Below are 21,271 nucleotides of genomic sequence, written 5' to 3'. Positions count from 1 at the left end.
AATGGACGGAAGGGAAAACAAACAAAGGACTAAATGGCGTGGGTGGGAGAGGAGAGCTGGCTTTGGGAGGAATCCAAAGGAGGCAGGAGTAGCGGAGACAGAGCATTTTTATTGGCCATGATGGAAAATAATGAAAAGTCTGTGATAGAGGGGAGTACGTTAGACAGGTGACTCCAAGAAATCCATCTATTTTAAGTTTGTATTCGTCTAAATTTTACTTTATATGCTATACCACCAATAACTATATATATGGAGATATACATGTTTACATGAAATGTATATATGTGATTATGAATGCATACATACTCTAAACGAGCTAAAACCTTTAAGTATTGATTCTTGCGGTAAACGTTGAGAAGTGTTTGAAAACGCAGTAAATATTAGAGACACATTTAAAACACTCATAGACACAAATAAAAAGGCCACTCACAGCTATATTTTACTTTTAAGCGATCAGGTGACCTTCGTTAGAAGTAAAAGAATCAGTTATAACATTTGCTACTATTTTCAGAAGATTAATCGTCACCCAACAATGGTAGTCTGATCGTCGAAACGTAAGCTACGACGGCTGTCCAGAAAACAATCTCCGTTATGCTAAACAAAATACACTTGGATAGATGATTATTTTTATCCCGAACTATATATCTATACTTCGTATTTTATGTATATTTCCTAGAGAGATTTAAACATTTGTCACCTCTCTGAACAAGAAGATTGGACCCAACCAATGGCTAGTTCAGTCCCTCGTCAAGATGAACACAAAGCATGTGGCAGCTTAACTTTTCAGTCATGTTTCTATGCAACAGAGTCGTAGATATCTGTGGAAAATTTTCTAAAGATTAAAGATATCGTAATATCGCCGATTTTTACGAACTTTTCGTCAATTTTCAGGTGCAGTTTATTCTACACCACAGACGGGCGACCACTTCTGTCATCATCATGGACAATTACGCTCACTCTGATGCAAACGACAACACTGACGCTCAGCTCTTGTCCCTCGTCACATTTGGTGCGTACAGAGCGCTAAATTCCCGATGAATATCCGCAGCTTTGAAGTTATTTATCAGTAAAAACCTAATCACGGAACAAGCTTAACATTTGGCGCGAATGTCTTTTGTACAAGGCGTGATCAAAAAAAGACCGGGCTGATTTTATTCTGTGCAAACCGTGCAACGGATCGAAACGAGACAAAGTGCGCCATCTAGCGACATATATGGGGACTAAAACGAGAGGTGTTGCTTTTGTTTACGTCGACGCAGCAGGGGCGGTGCGTGTCTTAACCTGTTCGTCGCCGGGTATCATAGCAACAATGAAGGAGCTAGAGAAACAGCGTGTGTGCCTGAAATTTTGTTTCAAACTTGGAAAACGTGCTATGGAGATATTCAGAATAATTCAGCAAGCCTTTGTTAATGAAGCTATGAGTCGAAGATAGTGTTTTGGGTGGTACAGTCATTTTAAATCGGGCAGAACCTCGACAGGTAAAGATTCGCGAACGGGGCGGCCTTCCTCTTCAACAGACCCCAACCATGTCAAATTGGTGAGAAATATGGAGCAGGCAAATCGCCTTTTAACTGTTGGAGAGATAGCCGAGGAAGTGAAAATTAGTTTTTGATCCTGTCAGACAATTTTGACAGACATTTTGGGCATGACGCGCGTCACGTCAAAATTCGTCCCGCGGGTGTTGACTGATGAACTGAGACAAAAAGTGTGGAGATTTGTCAGGAACTCCTGAACCGAGCCAATGTCGATCCAGAGTTTCTTAAAACCATCGTAACCGATGACAAAACCTGGGTTTACGGTTATGATGTTGAGACAAAGGCCTAGTCTTCTCAGTGGAAAGGTCCTCATTCTCCGCGGCCAAAGAAAGCTCGCATGTCCCGGTCCAATGCGAAGGTCATGCTGGTGTGTTTCTTCGATTGGCAAAGGCTGAGACATTACGAATACATCCTTCAAGGTCAAAAAAGATTTCTACTTTAAGGTTATGAAGAGACTGAGGGTCGCAGTGAGCTGAAAGAGGCCGGACATGTGGAGAAACAATGCATGGTATTTCCACCACGATAACGCGCCGGCTCATACTGCGCTGATCGTGACAGAATTTTTCGCCAGAACCGGAACTTTCGTGATCCCGCAGCCACCCTACTTTCCAGACGTGGCTCTTTCAGATCTTTTTTTGTTTCCAAAGTTAAAATCAAACAAGTTATAAAATCAGTCGTGTCTTTTTTTGAAATCACCTGGTATTGTTCATTTTGATTCGCCATTGTAAACAAGCGACAAGCGGCGCGACTTCCGAACCACATCACCTCGAGGTGCACTGGCAGGCTGTGTGCGTCAATACAGCGACCATTCGGTTCTTTCCACTAATTACCACGCTGCATGAAAACGGAGGTTACTTCCTGGACTGACCTCGTATATTATTCTTGTGTGCCAATTTACAACTTGAGTTATCGAGACGAGCGATTGATATGCCCTAATTTATCCGTCAAACGCTATGCCCTTACTTATCCGCCTACTCCGTTGCTGAATTTTCAAGAAGAAAAAGTCCATTGGTGGGAATGAGGCGCATTTTTGCCTCCGAGGTAGCAAAGAATCCATTTAAAGGCTCAATCGATAAGGGACCCTCGGGCCATTTTGGGACTTTTTCCCCACTCCCCGCTGAGAGTGATCGTACTCTCAAGGCGCCTGGTTCACCTACCCAGCAAGTGGTCGATGTACTTGGGATTGACAGCCTCGAACTGCCCCTTGTTCCATACGTAGTGTCCACGCAGGCCGCGGCCCCTCTTGTCCCGAAGCCACTCCTCCACCAGGTTGCGGCCGTCCAGGCGCCGGCCCTCCTCCCCCTCGGTGGCCCCCGCCTCCGGGTCCCGGGCCACCTTGGGCAGCAGGTGACGCCGACCGCCGCCCAGCACCACCTGCCGGAGGGGATGCCGCAGCGCTTGGGTGAGCAAGTGAAGGAAAGTGTTGCCAGGGCCCCTCCTCCGCTCGTGGGAAGTGCCGGAAAGTGCTAACCTTCCTCTGCGGATTGAGGGTGATTTTTCGAGTCATCCGAAAACGTTTTCATTGAAAGATACTCACTCATGAAAGAGCTTTCTCTCAATGCACTGGCCTGAAACTTTCCACGATCAAAAGGTATAGTGTGAAAGGAATAAAACCTTCAAAATAGGCCCAGGGTTTCAGGTTCATTCACCCCTATGCGAGCTTACGTGCCCTTTCAGAGAGGCACTCGCCACTCAACGAGGAACTGCGGGTGTTTCTGATGGGGTGTGAAACCCTCTCCGTACAAAAACCCTTTAGTACTTTGTGAAAGCAGAAAACAGCAAATCAGTGTTATGAGATAAAATAAATAGAACTTCTATGTTCAACTGTAAATACAAAAATTGCTAGACAGTATTAAAGTTTATTTTAACTTTGTGATATTATTATATGCTTAGTAATCCGTATTATATTTTCTTCATAAGTAATTAAAATTTCCATGAGAGCAATGAAATCATGAAGAAAGAAGAAATGCATGCGCACACATATACATAGATTGTGGGTATAAATTGTGAATCAGCACTTTAGTTAAAACTGTGCAATATTATATTGGTCGAATTAATTTACAATTATTTCATTTCAACGAGAAATTATTTGATTGTGGCCCTAAGAAATTCAAGAAACGATGAAACGTACAGTATTATGTAAAATGAAGCAACAATAAAAAAAAATAATTCTGCACCTGATTTCATACCCTACGACCGATTTCAAATAAATAAGTACTAAGTGTGAGGAAGCTTGGATGAAATTTGACCGTATGGTGATGGAAACCGTCCGAAAAACGGTGGCGAGCCACAAACAAAAGACAATCCGCAGTCAAAGGCGGTGTTTGCGGATTTGAGGTCGGTGGTGTGGCGTACGTTGATGTGCCTGCCGGGGTCGTCCTCGACGAGCTGCCGGGCGATGTCCTTGCAGGCCTTCCGCGCCGTGGGCGGCACTTTAGAGTCGTCCTCCCAGTAGCGACTGGGCGAATGGCCGTAGAGGGCGGCCGGGGTGCCGTGGGTCACGCGGGTCGTCGTCACGATCCCCGTCGCCTTCCCTGCGAAAGGGTAAATGCGCTAAGGGTAAATGGCGACGGACTCCGATGGCGGGAAAGGTTTTTTAATGTTAGCATTCCAAACTCTCACTCTCACACTTCTACATATTTTGCGACATGGAGCATAGTCGTCAAAGCATTTCGGTGGCTAGGGCGGTACTCCGCCCTCCAAATGAGGCTATATGTATATGGTGAATACCTTTAGCGTCCCTCACTAAGGGTAGGGTTAATCATGTACTCAATGCCTTCCACCCGTAGATATGAAATCCCCAAGTGTATTCTTTTTTTTGAGGTTTTGCTGTAACCACACTCGGCCTTTCCTGCTCATTCGTGAATTAGAAACGCGATCGATCTTCATCGGATGTCAGTCTACGTCCACACCAAGGGAAGTCATGTGACCGCATCTTTCTCTGCACTCGCATGCTTGATTATTCCAACAACAACTTCTCCCTCTCATTCCAACCAAATCAGCCGGTGCCGGAAAAAATGTTAAAAGTGCTTGTCTTAACTGATCAAGTAGCATATGCGGCTTTAGAGGCCGAATCAGAGAGCACACGTGCAGGACGTTCCCTGTAGAAACATCGGGTTTCGCAGGAGCGTCACTTGGATTTGACCCGGTGCCATGGTGTCGCAAAGACATTTGGTAGACCACATTGATGCCCACCCGGTGAGTAGGATAAACCCACATTTCCTCTCCAAAATCCAAAATTACGCAACTTTCCTTGGGAAAAAAGCACAGCAACTACTTGATAATTAGAGTTAGGAAGGTATTAAAATGTAAATAATATTTCCTTACAAAGACAAGGTTTTCATTTCTTTGACAGTAGTCTACTGGATTAGTGTAGATTTTGAATGCGCAAACGCTCTAACGACTACCTTAGTCCTTGGCGCTTAAGAATATGACACAAAATATTGTTTAATCTCAAATAACAAAATAAAATAACAGTCACTCAACTATTGTACTAAGGTTTTGATCACTCTACATCTATATACTACATTCAAGGTTTGAATAAAAAGTATCGTTGACGGTTTTTTTCCTGACATGTGCGCGAAGTTCTGAATTCAGACCGTCGATTTAGTGTGCGCATGATCGCAGAACGTGTTGACATTGATCAGAAGATAGTGCACACCATTATGACTGTAAATTTGGCGATACGAAAGATCTGCGCTAAATTCGTCCCAGGGAATTATTGGGAGAAATCGTAAGGAAACATGAAAAATGGATGAAAAAAATATTGATTAGCGATGAGGAGGACCATGATATGTAGAGGGGAGAACGTTAGGCAAACAAGGTAGAGGAAAGAATATTATGATTGAAAATGGGATGTTGAAGACTGTAATAAGAGGAGAGCGCTAGGCGAACGAGGAAGGGGTAAAAGTAGAATAGGCAATTTGGACGGAATGAAGGGAGGTAAGAGGGATCGGGAACAGTGGGATGGCTATCGTACTGGATTCCTACCCAGAGGTTTCGGGTTCAAATCCCGGCGGTGTTAAACATTTTTCAGAGGTATCTCGATCCCTATTTGAGGTGCTTTGTGAAGGGCACCTTGAGTGAGTACACTGTCCGTCGGATGGGACGTCAAGCTGCGGACCCCTTGGCGCCTTTCGTAAAGAGTAGGCTAATGCCGATGCCGGTTTTTCTCTCCAACATTCATCCTTTCCTGTCTATCCCTAATGGCGCAAATGACCTCAGCAGTCGGTCTTCTCTCCTAAATACTACTACTAAGGAGGTAAGAAGAACCTAGAATTGAAGAAGGGTTCGTGGTAATTTTGGACGTCAGGTTGTGTTTTGTTAGGAGAGGCTAGGAAATGTATCGTTGTACCGTTGTATAGTTAAACCTACCTCAAATCCACTCTAACTGATAGAAGACTAAAAGATAAAGAAAAAAATATTATTCACGAAACGAAGGGTGATCATTACCAAAGTGAACCACTTCAATATTCGTAGTTTGGTCAATTGCAATATACTTTAAGATCGTTGATAATGTATACAACCCCAAATATATTTTATGGTGAATTCCTTAATTTTCGTTATGAGCAGTGAGGGTAGGATTCTTAGTCAAGAGTACAGACCACAGTTAGAATGGTTAAGTTAAAATACCCTAAGTGACCTTTTCTTTTTCCACTTCGCACAAAATGGGGCCAAGGCGCCGCTTCAGACTTTGGTCGAATTTGCTTCAGAATCGCGTACATTGACGAGAAGAAAATGGCAAGACAAATTTCGAATATTTGAAGAGGAACTTGAGTAGAGAGCATCGGGTGAAAGTAGCGTGGAAAGTATGCAACGTGAAAACGACGCGACAGACGAAGTGTTCAAATGTGGCAGAAGCCTTCGCGTCGTCCAAGAGTTGAGTAATTTATGCGAAGACTCCCTCTGCTCGTCTGGTTTTCCGCAATGCCATTCCAAGTTGTTTGCGGGAATCGGCGGAATATCCCGGGACGGAGAGCGGAGCAGGGTGAGAGCAGGCGCATACGGGTAGGAGAAGATACGCCCTCTTGACCTTCGGGTGGGGACAAAAGGAGCCTCCTTCTATCGCCATCGTCGGATTGCAAGGAACAGCATTAAAATAGTGTTTCTTGTGAGAGGCTCTATTTAGTTCTAATTTCTTGCGGACCTTCCCGACCCCGACCTCCGGCCTCCCGATGCTGCGGACTGTTGCGAGAGAGCGGGTGGGGGAGGGGCGGCCGAGGGGCGTCGCTGGTGGTGTTTCGCCCCCAAAATGCACGATTTACCATCGGGCATCATCCGACTCCCCCTCCACCCCACTCCAACGTTTCCTAAGTTAACGTTTCGATATATATAATATGTATATTATATATATATATATATATATATATATATATATATATATATATATATATATATATATATATATATATATATATATATATATACATTCAAACAACAAATATTTTATTACTCCTAACAAAACACAAAATCCATCATCCTACTCTATATCAGGTCCCTCTTCATCCCTGAGTACTTTCTTCCTCCCTTCATCCCGTCCAACATCTCTATCCTGTTCCTTCCCTTTCCTCTTTTGCCCAACATTCTCCCCTCTATCACAGTCTTCAACATCCCACTGCCGGTCAACACCCCCTTCATCCACTTTTCCTGCCTCCATAGGATTGCTTCCAACAAACCCCTCTCTTCGCCCACCATACCAAGTACTTCCTCATTTGTTTTCTTCTCTGTCCATTTCACCTTCTCCATTCTTCTCCACACCCACATTTCAAAAGCCTTCAATCTACGTCTATCCTCCTGCTTCAATGACCACGTTTCCACACTGTACATAGCTATGCTCCATATCAAAGTTTTTACGAATCTTTTCTTGATATCTTTATTTAACGTCCCCGTCATCAACTCCCTCCTCCTTGTGAAAGCCTCTTTGCCTAGCGCAATTCTTCTCCTTACGTCCCTACTACTTTGACCGTGTTGGTCCAAAAAACTTCCGAGATACGTTAACTGTTCTACCTGCTCTAGTTTTTGCCCTCCTATTTTAATGTTTAGCTTAGACTTTTTCTTTCTAGAAAATCGCATAACCTTCGTTTTATTAACATTGATTCTCATCCAATGTCTGTCGCACTGAATTTCCAATTCACTCAGCAATGCTTGCAGCCCCTTGGCTGATTGACAAACTAAAGCTTGGTCATCAGCAAACCTAACTGATTTTACGAATTCCCCGCCCACTTTCATTCCTATCTCGAGTTCTTCCCATGCCTCTTTAATCATTTCCTCTGCATACAGGTTGAACAGCAACGGTGATAATGGGCAACCCTGTCTTACACCCCTTCCTAACACTGCCCATCCTGACTCCCCGTTTCCCACCCGCACCTGAGCAGTCTGAGACATGTACAGGTTGCGGATTAGCCTCCTTTCCCCCCAATCTATTCCTATTTTCTGCAATATACTCATTAGTTTTTCCCAATTCACTCTATCAAACGCTTTTTCGAAATCTACGAAACAGGGACATACCTCCTGGTTGTGTTCTATATTCCTCTCGATTAATAATCTCATAACTGCAATGGCATCACGCGTACCTCTCCCCTTCCTAAACCCAAACTGATCATCCCCTAAGTAATCATTTGCCCTACTCTCTATCCTTTTGTTTATGATCCTGAGAACAACTTTAGCTGCGTGGGATATCAAACTAATTGTCCTATAGTCCTCACATGACGTGGCCTTTACCTTTTTCGGAATAGGAACTAAAACTGATCTCACAAAGTCTTCCGGCCAGATTCCCTCCTCATAAATACTACGGATCAGTCCATATAACCTCTTCCTCCCACATTTTCCTAAGCATTTTAAAAGTTCCACGGGAAAGTTATCTACCCCCACGGCCTTATTTAGTTTCATCTCCCTTAATGCCCTTTCTATCTCATTGTCTAGTATGCCTGGACCTAAGCTGTCTTCCTCTACGTCATTTTCGTTTTCAATGTCTAACTTTGTTGGTCTGAGTTCTTTACTATACAGTTCTTCTATATACTCCTTTCATCTCTCTTGGATCTTTCCTGCGTCAACTATTACCTTACCCGCCTTATCTCTAACTGTTAGCATAGCTCTTCCTTTCTTACTTCCCGATAACGATTTAACTTTGCTGTGCAGCGCACCGATTTCACCCTTCCTCTACAGACTTTCCATATCCTCGCACTGCGTCTTCCACCATGCTTCTTTTGCTTTATTTGTTGCCCGCCTCAATTTATTGTTCAATTCTTTGTACTTCATTTTGCCTAATTCTGTATTTATATTCTTCCATTTTCGCCGCTCTTCCATCTTTGTAATCATCTCATCCGTGATCCATGGTTTCCTAGTCCTTTTAGCGTTAACGGTTCCAATAGTGTCTTTTGCGGTTTTCGATAAACCTTTCTTGATACTTTCCCATTTTTCTTCGATAGTACTAAGCCCTTTACCATCCTCCATGATTTTCTCTACCGCCTGTTTGTATTCCTTTATTTTCAACCCATTTAATGCTTCTACATTCCATTTTCTAACTCGCCGCCCCTGCCTTATCTTTTTGAAACGTACGCTACATTTCATAACAACTAAATTGTGGTCTGAGTCCGCATCCGCTCCCGGGAAGCTGTGGGAATTTATCACACTGTTTCTAAACCTGTGTCTAACCAGGATATAATCTAGCTGATATCTTCCCGAGCCACCTGGCATTCTCCATGTATACCTACGTCTTTTGTGGTGTCTAAACCAAGTGTTGGTGATGACTAACCCCTGTCTCCTGCAGAACTCAACTGCTTTCTCCCCGCGGTCATTCCTCGTGCCTAAACCGTAGTCCCCCACCTCATCACCATCTCTTCCTTCGCCTACCGTCGCATTCCAATCCCCCATCACTATCAAATGTTTCCCTGCAGGAACACACGCGATCATGTCCTCTAACTGATCGTATATCCTATCGACCTCTTCTTCCTTATGGTTGCTCGGTGGCATGTATACCTGAATAATAACTAAGTTCGGTTCTGCTTTTATCTCCACTAGTAGTATTCTATCCGTTACCTGCTCTATGTTGACTACGCTTCTTCCTACCTCTTCATTTAATACTATGGTAACCCCTCGTTGGCTCTCGTCCCCACCGCTGTATATTATTCTATACTTATCACTCCAGTAATCCCCGCTATCTTTCCATCTCACCTCGCATAGACCTAAAATATCTATATTTCCCCTTTCCATCTCTCGCTTAACATTCTCCAATTTCCCTGTCCTCATCATTGTCCTAACATTCCACTTTCCTATACTAACTAATTTGGTCTTCTTCTCCTGCGTCTTCTGTCCTGCTGCTGCTGGTTTTCCCTTGCAAGGGTTTCGTGGGATGACGACCGCGGAAGCCTTGCCTCCCCCGCTGCCGGGCACGACACACGGCCGATTGGGCCGAGCCCCGTGGTTGCCAGGACTCAAAATATCTCTATTGTTCATCATATTTTTCTTGGGAATGATAATTGAGCTGGTTTCCCGTTACCTTCCTCAATAGTGTTTTTTACGTGACACCATCACTTACTGGCCGCCCCACTGGGGTCAGACGCCATTGCAGCCGCCTCACTGTTTCTGTTTAAGAGTCTGCTTAGATTTTTCCTTGGTTCAAGAGATACTTGCAGAGGAAGTGCCTATGGGCACATACCAATGTATCATCTCAGCAAAATCTATTACTCAAAGCAATACTCTCCAATATTGACGGATTCTGAGCATTATTTCGTATATCAGAGGCCAACGTTCATCGTTTTCCATTTATGCCCCTTATCCCTTCCAACGTCAATATTCACTCGATGACATTAGCAAGGAATGGTAAGAACAACTCAGTAATTCCACGATTGAACTAAATTCAACTGAATTGTGGAATTACAGGGTTTTTCTTAGCATTCCTTGCAACATGGAGAAAATTCACATAGTTAAGCCCGAGGCATTGTCCTACACTTGGTTGCATCTTTCAAATGTCATTTTCCTGATTGTACCTGTAGTTCCTTACAGCTGTCCCTGTCCTACACGGGTAGTTCGTTTTCCAAGGCTTAAAATAATTAAATCCTTTTCTTTAGAGCTTATACTTTAACAATGCTCTACAGCTAATTGATTCTTTTCCAAGCCTTTATTAGAATAATTATTGTTGTATTACGAAATTCAGCAGTGAATTCCCTTTGTTTTATTGCCTTTAAATCCCTATCCCGGGCCTTATATTATTTTAAATGAATTAGCAATTCCATTTTCTTCAGCGAAGTTTTTTTTATTTCAGTGTATCTCACTAATTCGCACGATTCACTGTGGTACTCAGATCACGGTGACTGCGAAGCAAAAACTCAAGAAGAGTTACACAAACTTAAAATGAACTTTTTGTGAGGAAAATTACGCGCTGAGGGTCCGCGCGCGCAGCGGGGGTGTTGGGAAGGAGAAAATGGGGGCTGTTCAAGTCAATTTCCAAAATTCGCGCGAAGTTTCTCCCTACACTATGATTAATTGGGATTTTCGAGTGGACCTAAGATCATCTCCTCCCTTGAAATTCCTACTTTCTATATTTACTGCACATTTGGCACTAACACTTTTGATGTTTTATAATTCGTACACAGAAGAATAATAATACAACTACCATAGCTCCTCCAGTGGCAACTGCTGGGAAGACACTAGATGTTGGTTGAGATAATTATAATTGCTGAGAGACCTTTATAACTTTTTCGTTTTTAGCAATCTAATTATTCTCAATATGTATAAATATATATATATATATATATATATATATATATATATATATATATATATATATATACTTCATGGTTCAAGGTTGTACTACATTAGTAGGCATTATGTGTATGTGTGTATATATATATATATATATATATATATATACACACACATAATGCCTACTAATGTAGTACAACCTTGAAGTGGTCCATGGACTTGTGCGTTCCGATGACCCCTAGAGCTGTGCTGTCGGGAGCAATGGTTATTGCTTCTGGCACTCGTACGGTCACACATGCCAAATAGGTCGAAGGGTAGGAGCCAGACGGAAGGTAGCCCACGCAGCGCCTGTTCCTCTGTAAGGCGGCTTCAAAGGCGTCTGACCGCAGTGGGGCGGCCATTGGGTGATTACATGTATGTTATGCCAATAATTCCAAAAATAATCCAAAATATCAGTTGTGCATTTTAAACACTTCTGATCATTTACAGAAAATCAATTGTTGTTCTTAAAATTTAAAGAAAATGGTCTCACCTGTATATATATATATATATATATATATATATATATGTATATCCGACTATTACATATATTTCATTACTAATTCTTATTATAACTTTATTACACATTCAGTCCTTATAAACGTTGAGCTTTCTGATGATGGACCAAAAGCAATCTCTCACGCAAAAGTTTCACTAAAATAATAAGCGTAAGTCCGAGAACATTTGCCAGAGGGTTGAAACGCAGGCAGCGATTGAGTGAGTATCGCTCGTTGGGAACGAGTGAAGGCAGCACCGTGGAGACGAAGACAACGGATTTTGAAAAATAAAGGGTGCTCTGCATGTGTGTTTGTAAGAGGATGGTATCCCAAGGTATACAAGGAATTAATTTTGGCTTTATCATGATTATTTTTACAGGTAATATACCAGTAGTGGCGTATTTTTTACTAAAACGTAATATCCTCAAAAATATTACGCTTATTGAGATGTTTTAAATTGTATTTATATTTCTTCTGGGATATTATCGTACAGTATTATAATAAAATAATTTCTCAATACTCTTACGTTAGACTGCTGAAGTTAGACCAAAACCATTTATAATCATCTCATATATTACTTATACTTTCATTGTGAGACCGTTGCTAATCTATTTAGAAGTTTACTGCCATTCAAGGGAATATGATAAAAAAGTATTAGACAATAATTTATCTTGTCCGCAGAAAACCAGTTTTTGTTGATCTATAACGATTTCAAATATACCGTCCGTTTTTTCTGTACACATGTCGCCGTCGTATCGGAAAACATTTATAAAACGTTTCCAAATCTCTCATTTTTTTACCACACACAAAGTACAGTATGTATTCTAGATCGATTTTTGTAGTGTTTTACTAAGTCCATAAAGGTAGCCATGAATTTATTTCCTCATAGATTAACGTCCAAGGAGTTGACGTTCTTAATCACATTCCACTTCTTCATTACACAACCATTTGTGATACTAATCTGATTTTTAATTATATATTGCCATTTTTTTTATAATCTGATCACATCATAGCTAATACCTACACTAATACTATCCATTTTAAAATTTAATATATTGTACATCATTCTTGGTCATTATTAATCATTCTAACCTACTGACGTTTTTCAGGAACTGTATCTACTTTAGGCACTTAATTGGCGTATATTTAAATATAATGGAAAGTGGTAATCGTTACATATGAATGAGTGCCATAAAATTAATTATGTCTTTTGTTAAAATTAGCTAATGCTCATTTTGTGGAAATTTATTGGTAATTTTTCATCTTCAGATTTACAGGGATGAAAAATCCTAACATTATTTAATGATTCCATTCTTGCCTTACTTATGTACATGTATGAAGGCATGCTGGCTTTGCTATTTCTTATTATCTCTTATATTTTATATCTTCCCTGTATATGTTGATTAATAGCTAATTATTGTTTGATCTATAAAACATTTTATAATAATTTCTTTGGATACCCTTCAACAACGTTTTTTCATATTTATTATGATGGGATGTCCATATTTAGCCATTCCTATGAGATGCCTGCCTATTCATACCTTTCAATTTCAACCTAATTTCAAGTTCTCAATTGCTCCTCAAATAAGTCCAATTATTGCCCAGTTCTCTAATAAACCTCAACTTCTGTTCTTTCTCTTCTTCATCCATTTACTTCCACCAGTAGTACGTATTTTTATTCCCATTCAAGTTGGATTTTGGGCACTTCAGCATTCTTTTCCATTCCAGACTCTTTCAGCCCACCCACATTGTCCCCTTCACGCCAATCATACACAACACTCTCGGGAAAAATATGTTCATATTTATTTCATAAATGGGCTTTTTAGCTTTTCAGACTGTCAGTTGGTATGTTACATTTCCGAAAACGGGTTGAAAAGGAGTTAGGGTATCCTAATGAAACATTAAATTATTCTCGTCAGTTTTGCATACGCGCAAAAGAATTTCCTATGCCTGGTATTTAGAAATCGCTATTTTATGCCATTAAACATTTATTAAAAAACTCAAGGAGCTTTGAAATTCTCAATGATAAAATTTAAGGCACTAAAATTCATCAATTTAGTGCCATTATGGGCTGATGTCCCTTATGAAACAGTGAGTATGTGTCCAGAGGGAAAAATCTTGAGAAAGATAATGAAAATAGAAAATAATTTACGCTTGGATGGAATATTGTCAAATAGTCGAGCGATTTACGAAAATGGATTAAAACAATGGCGTTGATTGAATAGTTGAATTTTTGTCCAACACCCTTTTTTGTGACTAATTCATATATTTATGAGCAAATGAAGTAATACGTTGCATGCGGAAATATTTCGTTATCACTGGTTAATCGAAATTGGTGAATTGCTTGATTGTGGTCTACTTATCATTTACGCTGAACATATGCGTGTTGAACTTTTACTAAGTCACTACTGATATCGTTTCTATAGTTCTTTTCTATCGGTATAACGACCAATGATATTTCTCAATTTATTGATATGTTTCACGGTAGACTTTCACTGTAAGCATATGTGCTTTGCATCACATGACTTATCTATCGATCTTAAGGTAATTTAATATCAATTTGTTATTAAATAGCTATACTTGTAAAGAATGCACTAATAGCGTTACAATGCCTTCTGTTTCAATATTTTGCCTCGCCACGGTTTTTTGTAGTTTAGCTATGCTTTAAACGCTTCATTTACTTGAAGAATTAAACTGATTTAGCAGGGATTATACAAATTTGAATTTATCCTTCGTCATGCCTGATTGTGCGTGAGATCAATGAAGAAATACTTATTTTAAATGAAAGAGTGGAACTTTGGGAGTAGAAATAAGTTTAGGATAGAACAGGAAGTATATTGAGTGATAGCAATATGCATCATTAGAGTGAGCAGAAAAAAGACATAAGGAGATTTTTTTGGGTTCCATAAAGAAGCACAGCGCTTTGAATTTGAAGTTATTTAAGGATTATTGGGGTTTTTTCTTTTGATTAATTCTATTTATTCCTCAGTTATTAAAACTATAAGGCTTTTACTCACTTTTACCACTAACATTATTAAAATGTTTGAACCAGTAGAATCGAATCACGGTGTTGTAAAACATAGGTAATAAAACCAGACGAACGTGAGGAAGGACATAAGTCAAGTTTTGATACTTTAAAATTTTAAAATTAGTTTCTCATTTTATGTTAAAAAGGCTGTCTATGAAAGCTAAACAAATGAGTGGGCTTATTTGAATATATTCTTTATAACTTATTGATATAAAATGAATATATTTTAATCTGCCATGCTTAAAGTGGATGGAACAATTGAGTACTTGGTAAATAAGGAAATCCTTAAATAAAACGGCTCCGTGTTTGAAATCCAGCCATTACTTTAAAAATTAATGTGTGTTGAGAAAAGTACCACGAGAGTTTGTAGCAAATTTCTACTAAATCTACATTAATTTCAACGTAATTATCATAGCTACGTGATTGGCGAATGTTTTGTACGTTTTCTTTTTACACTCGAACGATTCGTTTACTTCCTGTAGATAAGCTAGCGTTTCAGAGTTTCATTCCCAGCTTTTTAGAGAGACCTTCGGGTATCTTCGTTACATAAAAACCAGCATTTATTTTGCAATCAGTCGCGTATAGATAAAGTCGCGGAAGAAGGTTCAGAAAGCTTTGAAAGATATTGATAGCAGCAGCAAGATTGTTGAATTTGAACTGACAACTAATGAACATCTATTATTTATTTCTGCTTGTCTCGGAGAAAATAAATAATAAGAGATAAATTTCAAATTAATATTGAATGATGTGCGATTACAATCGCCGTCGATCAACTTTTGGATATCGTATTGAACTTTAAATTAGTGGTTTCTTCAGTACGCTATGAAGCAGTGTTTATGTCGTGGAATAAGCGCATTGGAAAGCGATGAACCAGGAGAATGAAGAGGCTGGGAAAAACTTAGGTCAGGGTGTCGAGATGCGACTACTGAGCGAGGGCGAGGAACAATTATTACATATACAAGACTAATAATAATACGTTTGGAGGACGGATCTCTTGAGTATGACCTCATTGGCATACCTATAGTCCTGTTATTTATAACTCGATGCCTTTATCTTCTTTTTCCTTCGCGAAATTGGTCATTTATTCCCAAAACACTTGATTTAGAGTCATTTTCCCGTGAAGGGTTTATTTCCTTCACCTAGTATTCTCACTCCGAGTAACTTCACTCACTCACAATCCCGCCCACGGCTCCTCCAATGGAGGTGTCCCCCCCCCAAATTCGGGGGTACCGCACCCATCCCCCAAGACCCTTGAGCCCACCCACGGCCCTTGAACTTCGACCCCTGCTTCCTGCAGATCACCTTTTTCTGGACCCAACTTTTGCCACCCGTCGGCCCTTCTCTCCCATCTTAAATCTCGGCGAGTCCATGTTGTCGCACACACGCACAAACTGGCACGCACGAACCCACAAACTCGGACGTGGGTTTGCCAATCCGCAGAAATCTCCTGGACAACGCCTTCCCCCTCCCCCTCGTTCCCCTTTGCGGCCGGGGCTTTCCGTCCCCACCCAGACCCTCTTCTCCTGCCCTCGTCATCCTTTAATTCTCCTCCTTATCCTTTAATCCTCGAGGGACGAGAGTGATGCCATCTACTCCCGATCTTATCCGACAGGCGGAGGACGGATCTCGTGATTATGACCTGCAATTTCCACGCATCAAACGCTACACTGTCGGCTGTCACTACTCTTATTTATCATCGACACCAATCCAAATGGAGATGCGGCCGTCGCAGGCGTGGTATTGACGGGACGAGTGCCACGAGACGATCTTATTACTTCCAAATAATGCTCCGATATAACTATGCGCTGACATTTTCTTTTCTTCCTGAAAATTAGTTCAGGATGAATGGATATCTTGATCTTGTTATGAAATCGACCGAATGACCATCGAGATACTTTAAAGCATTCTAATAATATGGTTTGCAGTTGTTATTGCTGACTATGGAGCTAATTAACACAATTATATTTGCGGGTTTTAAAGCAGAAAATAATAATTTCCGCAGTCTCCACAAAGACGCCTAATGTCCTGAATTTCCCTTCATTTGAGTGCGTTTGCCAGGTTTCACACCAATTGAAAATTTCGATTGCTCTCAGGTAATATGGCACCCAATAAGGGGACTTCTTTAGGCCAACCGCTTGTGGAGTATAGTATTGAATCCATAATTGTGGCCCTAGTTACTAAATCTGTAAAAGTAATCCATGATTCATTATAATTATTCCAATATAATTCAAAGAATTGCGGGTGATGCCGTATCGTCAGAAAATTTTAACGGAGTCATCCGCTAATATTCATTAAAATGCAACAAATTCAAAGCGTAAAAACCATTCTGCTCGATCAGGATTCGAGCCAGGATCCCTCGGTATCCAGACAAATACAACTAAGGCGTACACGTACACTCAAATATTTCTGAGTGTAAGAGGACGCCTGCAAGAGGTGGCTCAGCTGGCTAAATCACTCGGCACTCGGATATCGAGGGATACCGGACAAGGCGAATGATTTTTACACTGAAATTGTTGCACTTGCATTTAATAATGCGTCCCATATTTCAGGTTTGCGAAATAGCTTTATCAAACTAACTCAAATTAGGCAATGCCTAATGCGTAGCACTATGCTATACAAACGAAGATAGAACTACGAACTTTTATTTTCTATATTCAGTACGTGAGAAACAAACAAAATTAATTAGGTACGAGTATGTTATATTAGGAATTTAGATTATATTATCCATATTATATTTCATATGATATCTTTACTTTTACGAACGAGCAAATGTGACTTAGATTGGATATTGGCTGAAGAACGATTGCCGCCATGTTAGATGGTGTGTTTTTGCCTAAATATTTGCGTTACGAATGCAATGGAGGTTTGAGGTGCGACGGGTAACGACCTGCTAGTTCTTCCTTGAGACGTTTGAGGGACGGTGCGCGAGAGGATCGCCCGGGGACCAAGAGGTATTTCCCGCGAGGAACATCGAGAGTAAATAAAGAAGTGAAGAGGAGCTGAGTGAAAATCTCTGTATTTGTAAATATATTCTATCATTTCACAAATTAATATCCCAGTATAAAGAATTAGGATTGAATTATTAGATTCTGAATGAAAAGGTATTATTTGAGCAGATATATTACTTTTATGTTATTTTCGAATATCATTGAGAGACAGATTCTTTTTACTTCTTACCAATGAGGTAGGTTTTGGATGGCAAAAGCCTACAGGCTGTGCAACGGTCTATTTACCTGCCTCTTCTAACCAAAAACACGCAACCTGACATCGGACAGATGATAAATGTATGTGATGCACGAATTCTCATAGTTAAAAGATTAGTGATGATAAGGACACACCAGGGCATTAATTTCGTATGTTTATGAAGCCAATGCTTTATTGCGTTAAAAGTGTATTCCTTATCTTTATTCTATAGCAGCAAAATTTGGTTAAAGTGATTTCCTGTCAACTTAAAATAAGAAAGAAATAAAAAGAAACTGCCGGTCCCTATTACCTTACTAATGTGCGGATTTTACATGACTTAGGGCTTAGCACCCAGTGAGAATTGCTCTCATTTTTACGAAAAAATTTTCTCAGGTTGATTATTTGTTTTTGATACTTTTTAAAATATTTCTCCCGAATACTTTAAGGTTTTAATGCGACCTTCAGCGTTTTGTTAGCTACGTAGTTCTTAAAGTATACATGTTTCGAGCTTTGAAATGCTTTAAGCCGTAAAATAGCGCTATAAATTTGTGCCTATTATCAATGATTCCATTTATATTAAAATATTTTTGCATACATTATTAGTTGAGATTTAAAGCTCCTGTAATATTTGAAATGTGATATGCTCGAAAATGATAATATCTTACCATACGTATACCAATGCCGTGGTTTTACTTGCTTTTCTCGTCTCGATGAGGCCTCTTCAGGCCTCCTTCATTTAGTGCAAGCATTAATATGCCTCCTGCATATCACTGAAGTATTATCCTTGCTACGGGTATTTACACGTCTCTTTCTATCTTTTATTATATCTCATTTATTATGCTCTCAATGTGGGCTTTATATTACAAGGATACAATTGAGCCACCTTTATTATTATTACGTAGTATCCTGCAAAATACCGCTAGGTAGAGGGTGATCACACACCAGACTTCTTTGGACCCAAAACTGGAGTCTTCTCACTTCATTGTAGCCTACGCTCCTCTGTTTTCAGTACGTTTAATTTCCAACTTGATTAGAATTCATCCACTGCCATATCAATTTACATCATCCTTTGATCAGCGTCAATCTAGGACTATGGTTCACCGAGTCTTTTTGTTCGTGATTGCGCTGCACTCCCTTACAATGTTCCTCTGCCAATTCATCTCCACCTTTTCTGCCTTTCGAACTTATCTCTTCCTATCACCTAGCAGCGTTTTACCCTTCCTCTCTGGCATCTTTTGCTGTAGGAGGAGGCTCATTCCGATGTCTGTTTCATTCCACTCTTAATGTTCTCATTCCCTGATTATCCTACTCCAACCAAATTGTCCATGCATCCTTAATGGTGGAAATTACCTCGGCCGTTGGTCGCCTACCCTGATAGCTAATTACAAATTATCCACCAAACTTCAATACTCTCTAACTTTATTAATGACTTGCACTTCTTTTGTGAGAAATAGTTTCCTTTTTCTGCGACTTACAGCTTCCAGGGTGTTTTCCGATATCGCTCTCATTAATTTGCCGCCATGTTTCATTGATTTGAACCTAGACGCTTCGATTCTTTCTCCTCCGCCGTGTCTTCTCCTCCCCCCCCTCCTCATGCAATTTTATCCGCGGCTTTCTTTTTTTTCGCAAAAGCCCAGGTTTGGCACGTTTACAAGTCAAAATGCGTTATAATGCATTTGTGGCACCAGGAAATAAGATTATTGTTAATGAGATAATAGTTGTTCGTGAACTAAAAGAGTATTATTGGTGTTAAATCTAATTAGTTCATGAAAATCATGTTTTTAAGCATGTGAAATAGTAAATCCTTCAAAAACTATACTCTATTGAACACTGAAGCTATGCAGCTTCAAAATACTAGATATCACATTTTATTAATTGATGGAAACTGTGTACCAATAATGTATGACACTCTTTTAATGAAAAATTATGAACGTTTAAGACTCCATGTAAATAATTTGAATGAAAGTAAGGTACTCCTTACTTTCATTCAAAACTTACTTATTTGGGTGTATTTTATTTTTAAAATTGAGTTTGATGTATTAGTGTAGATGAAAGACCAATTTAAAGTCGGCTTTTGTTGCACAATAAATCTTCAAGAGGCGAAGAGAGGATTGAGCTACCTACTTCTAATTCCACAATACAATCTTGGTGCCATGGTACCTCGGGTGCGGAAGTGTCCGGTCTTCTTCGCTCTACTCCGCGCCGCTGCAGCTCTATTGTAATTTGCTCGACGCCCCTGCGCCGCGGCCATCGCTCGCTGTAGAGATCCATGCTGCGTCGGAGGAGCGTTTCCCTCACGATCGCAGCGGTCACTTTACGCCTCATTCCCCGGCCGTCGTGTTATGAGACGCCACCAACACGAAACCTGTTGCCGTTCACGAACCAATTGCGCTCTTAGGGGAGACGGTGTCTAGCCCAACAGATGGCAGTTCTGCTCCAACTTAACGAGGTAAAGTAACTTCGTTGGGGGTGTGGCTAAGTAAAAATAATCAAGTGAAACATGTTAACTTCATATCTGGAATCTAAAATAATTATCATAGTTTCCACGATTAGCGCTGCAGCTTGGACACACTTGCCATTAAAATGTCGGAAAATGCAATGCGCTTATTAATTGCACGGTAGTATAGAAGAGATTGACAAGACAATGTCACAATATCGACTAAAGACGGGAATCGTCTTTTCTTACATCATGTCTTCCCACTCTCCACCCCCAAATCTCTTGACTAATCAACAGCCGGATAGAGAGAAATGCAAAATATCTTTCGAGGTAGACTTATTGCATGCTTTTTAACTTGTAGTTAATTTAAGGTTAGTGTTTTCTTGACATTTTAGTCTCAAAGGGCAATTTCAGAGAAGCGCGTTTGTCTCACCCGATGGGACGGGATGTCAGACGGCAGGTGCCAGCGGGGCGTGAGGGGAGGCGTGTGCCACGCTCTCACATGAAGGAAGTGAAGGAAGGGTGGGGCAGAGTGGAATGCGCGGCATGCTGGGTTTCCTTCAGCCGGGGGAGGAAAGAATGAGTCCGAGGTGTGGAGGGGGAGGAATGAAGGGGAATAGATTAAAGGGAGATGGATGGGCAATAGGGGAGGACAAGGTAATGGGTTGGAGGTGAAGGCATCTCGCTGGGGGTTGGGCAGGAAGAATAATAGGGGAGACAGGATAGGCACGAGGGCATGGAATAAGAAAAGGGCTCCCCGCGGCAGGGCAAGGGGTCGCCCTGCTCTTAAGAGTGAGGACTTGAGTAGGGGGTGACGCACGCACGCATCGGGGTGCGTTGTTAGTTCTCC

The 21,271-nt window shown here is 40.7% G+C and overlaps 1 protein-coding gene across 1 annotated transcript in view; it reads right to left on the bottom strand.

Annotated features, from left to right (window-relative positions):
* LOC139692505 (alkaline phosphatase-like) overlaps window positions 1-21,271 on the bottom strand; it is a 110,173-nt gene that overhangs the window by 16,082 nt on the left and 72,820 nt on the right. Inside the window, exons 4-5 of the mRNA XM_071590724.1 lie at window positions 3,891-4,069; window positions 2,693-2,909 (exon numbers count right to left, since the gene is read on the bottom strand). Coding sequence (XP_071446825.1) covers window positions 2,693-2,909; window positions 3,891-4,069 — 396 coding nt within the window. The remainder of the gene's footprint in view (window positions 1-2,692; window positions 2,910-3,890; window positions 4,070-21,271) is intronic.

Source organism: Hetaerina americana, unplaced genomic scaffold, assembly GCF_022747635.1.
Source record: "Hetaerina americana unplaced genomic scaffold, ioHetAmer1.1.p SCAF_4, whole genome shotgun sequence".
Lineage (NCBI taxonomy): Eukaryota > Metazoa > Arthropoda > Insecta > Odonata > Calopterygidae > Hetaerina > Hetaerina americana.
This window is presented reverse-complemented; position numbering and strand designations above follow the sequence as displayed.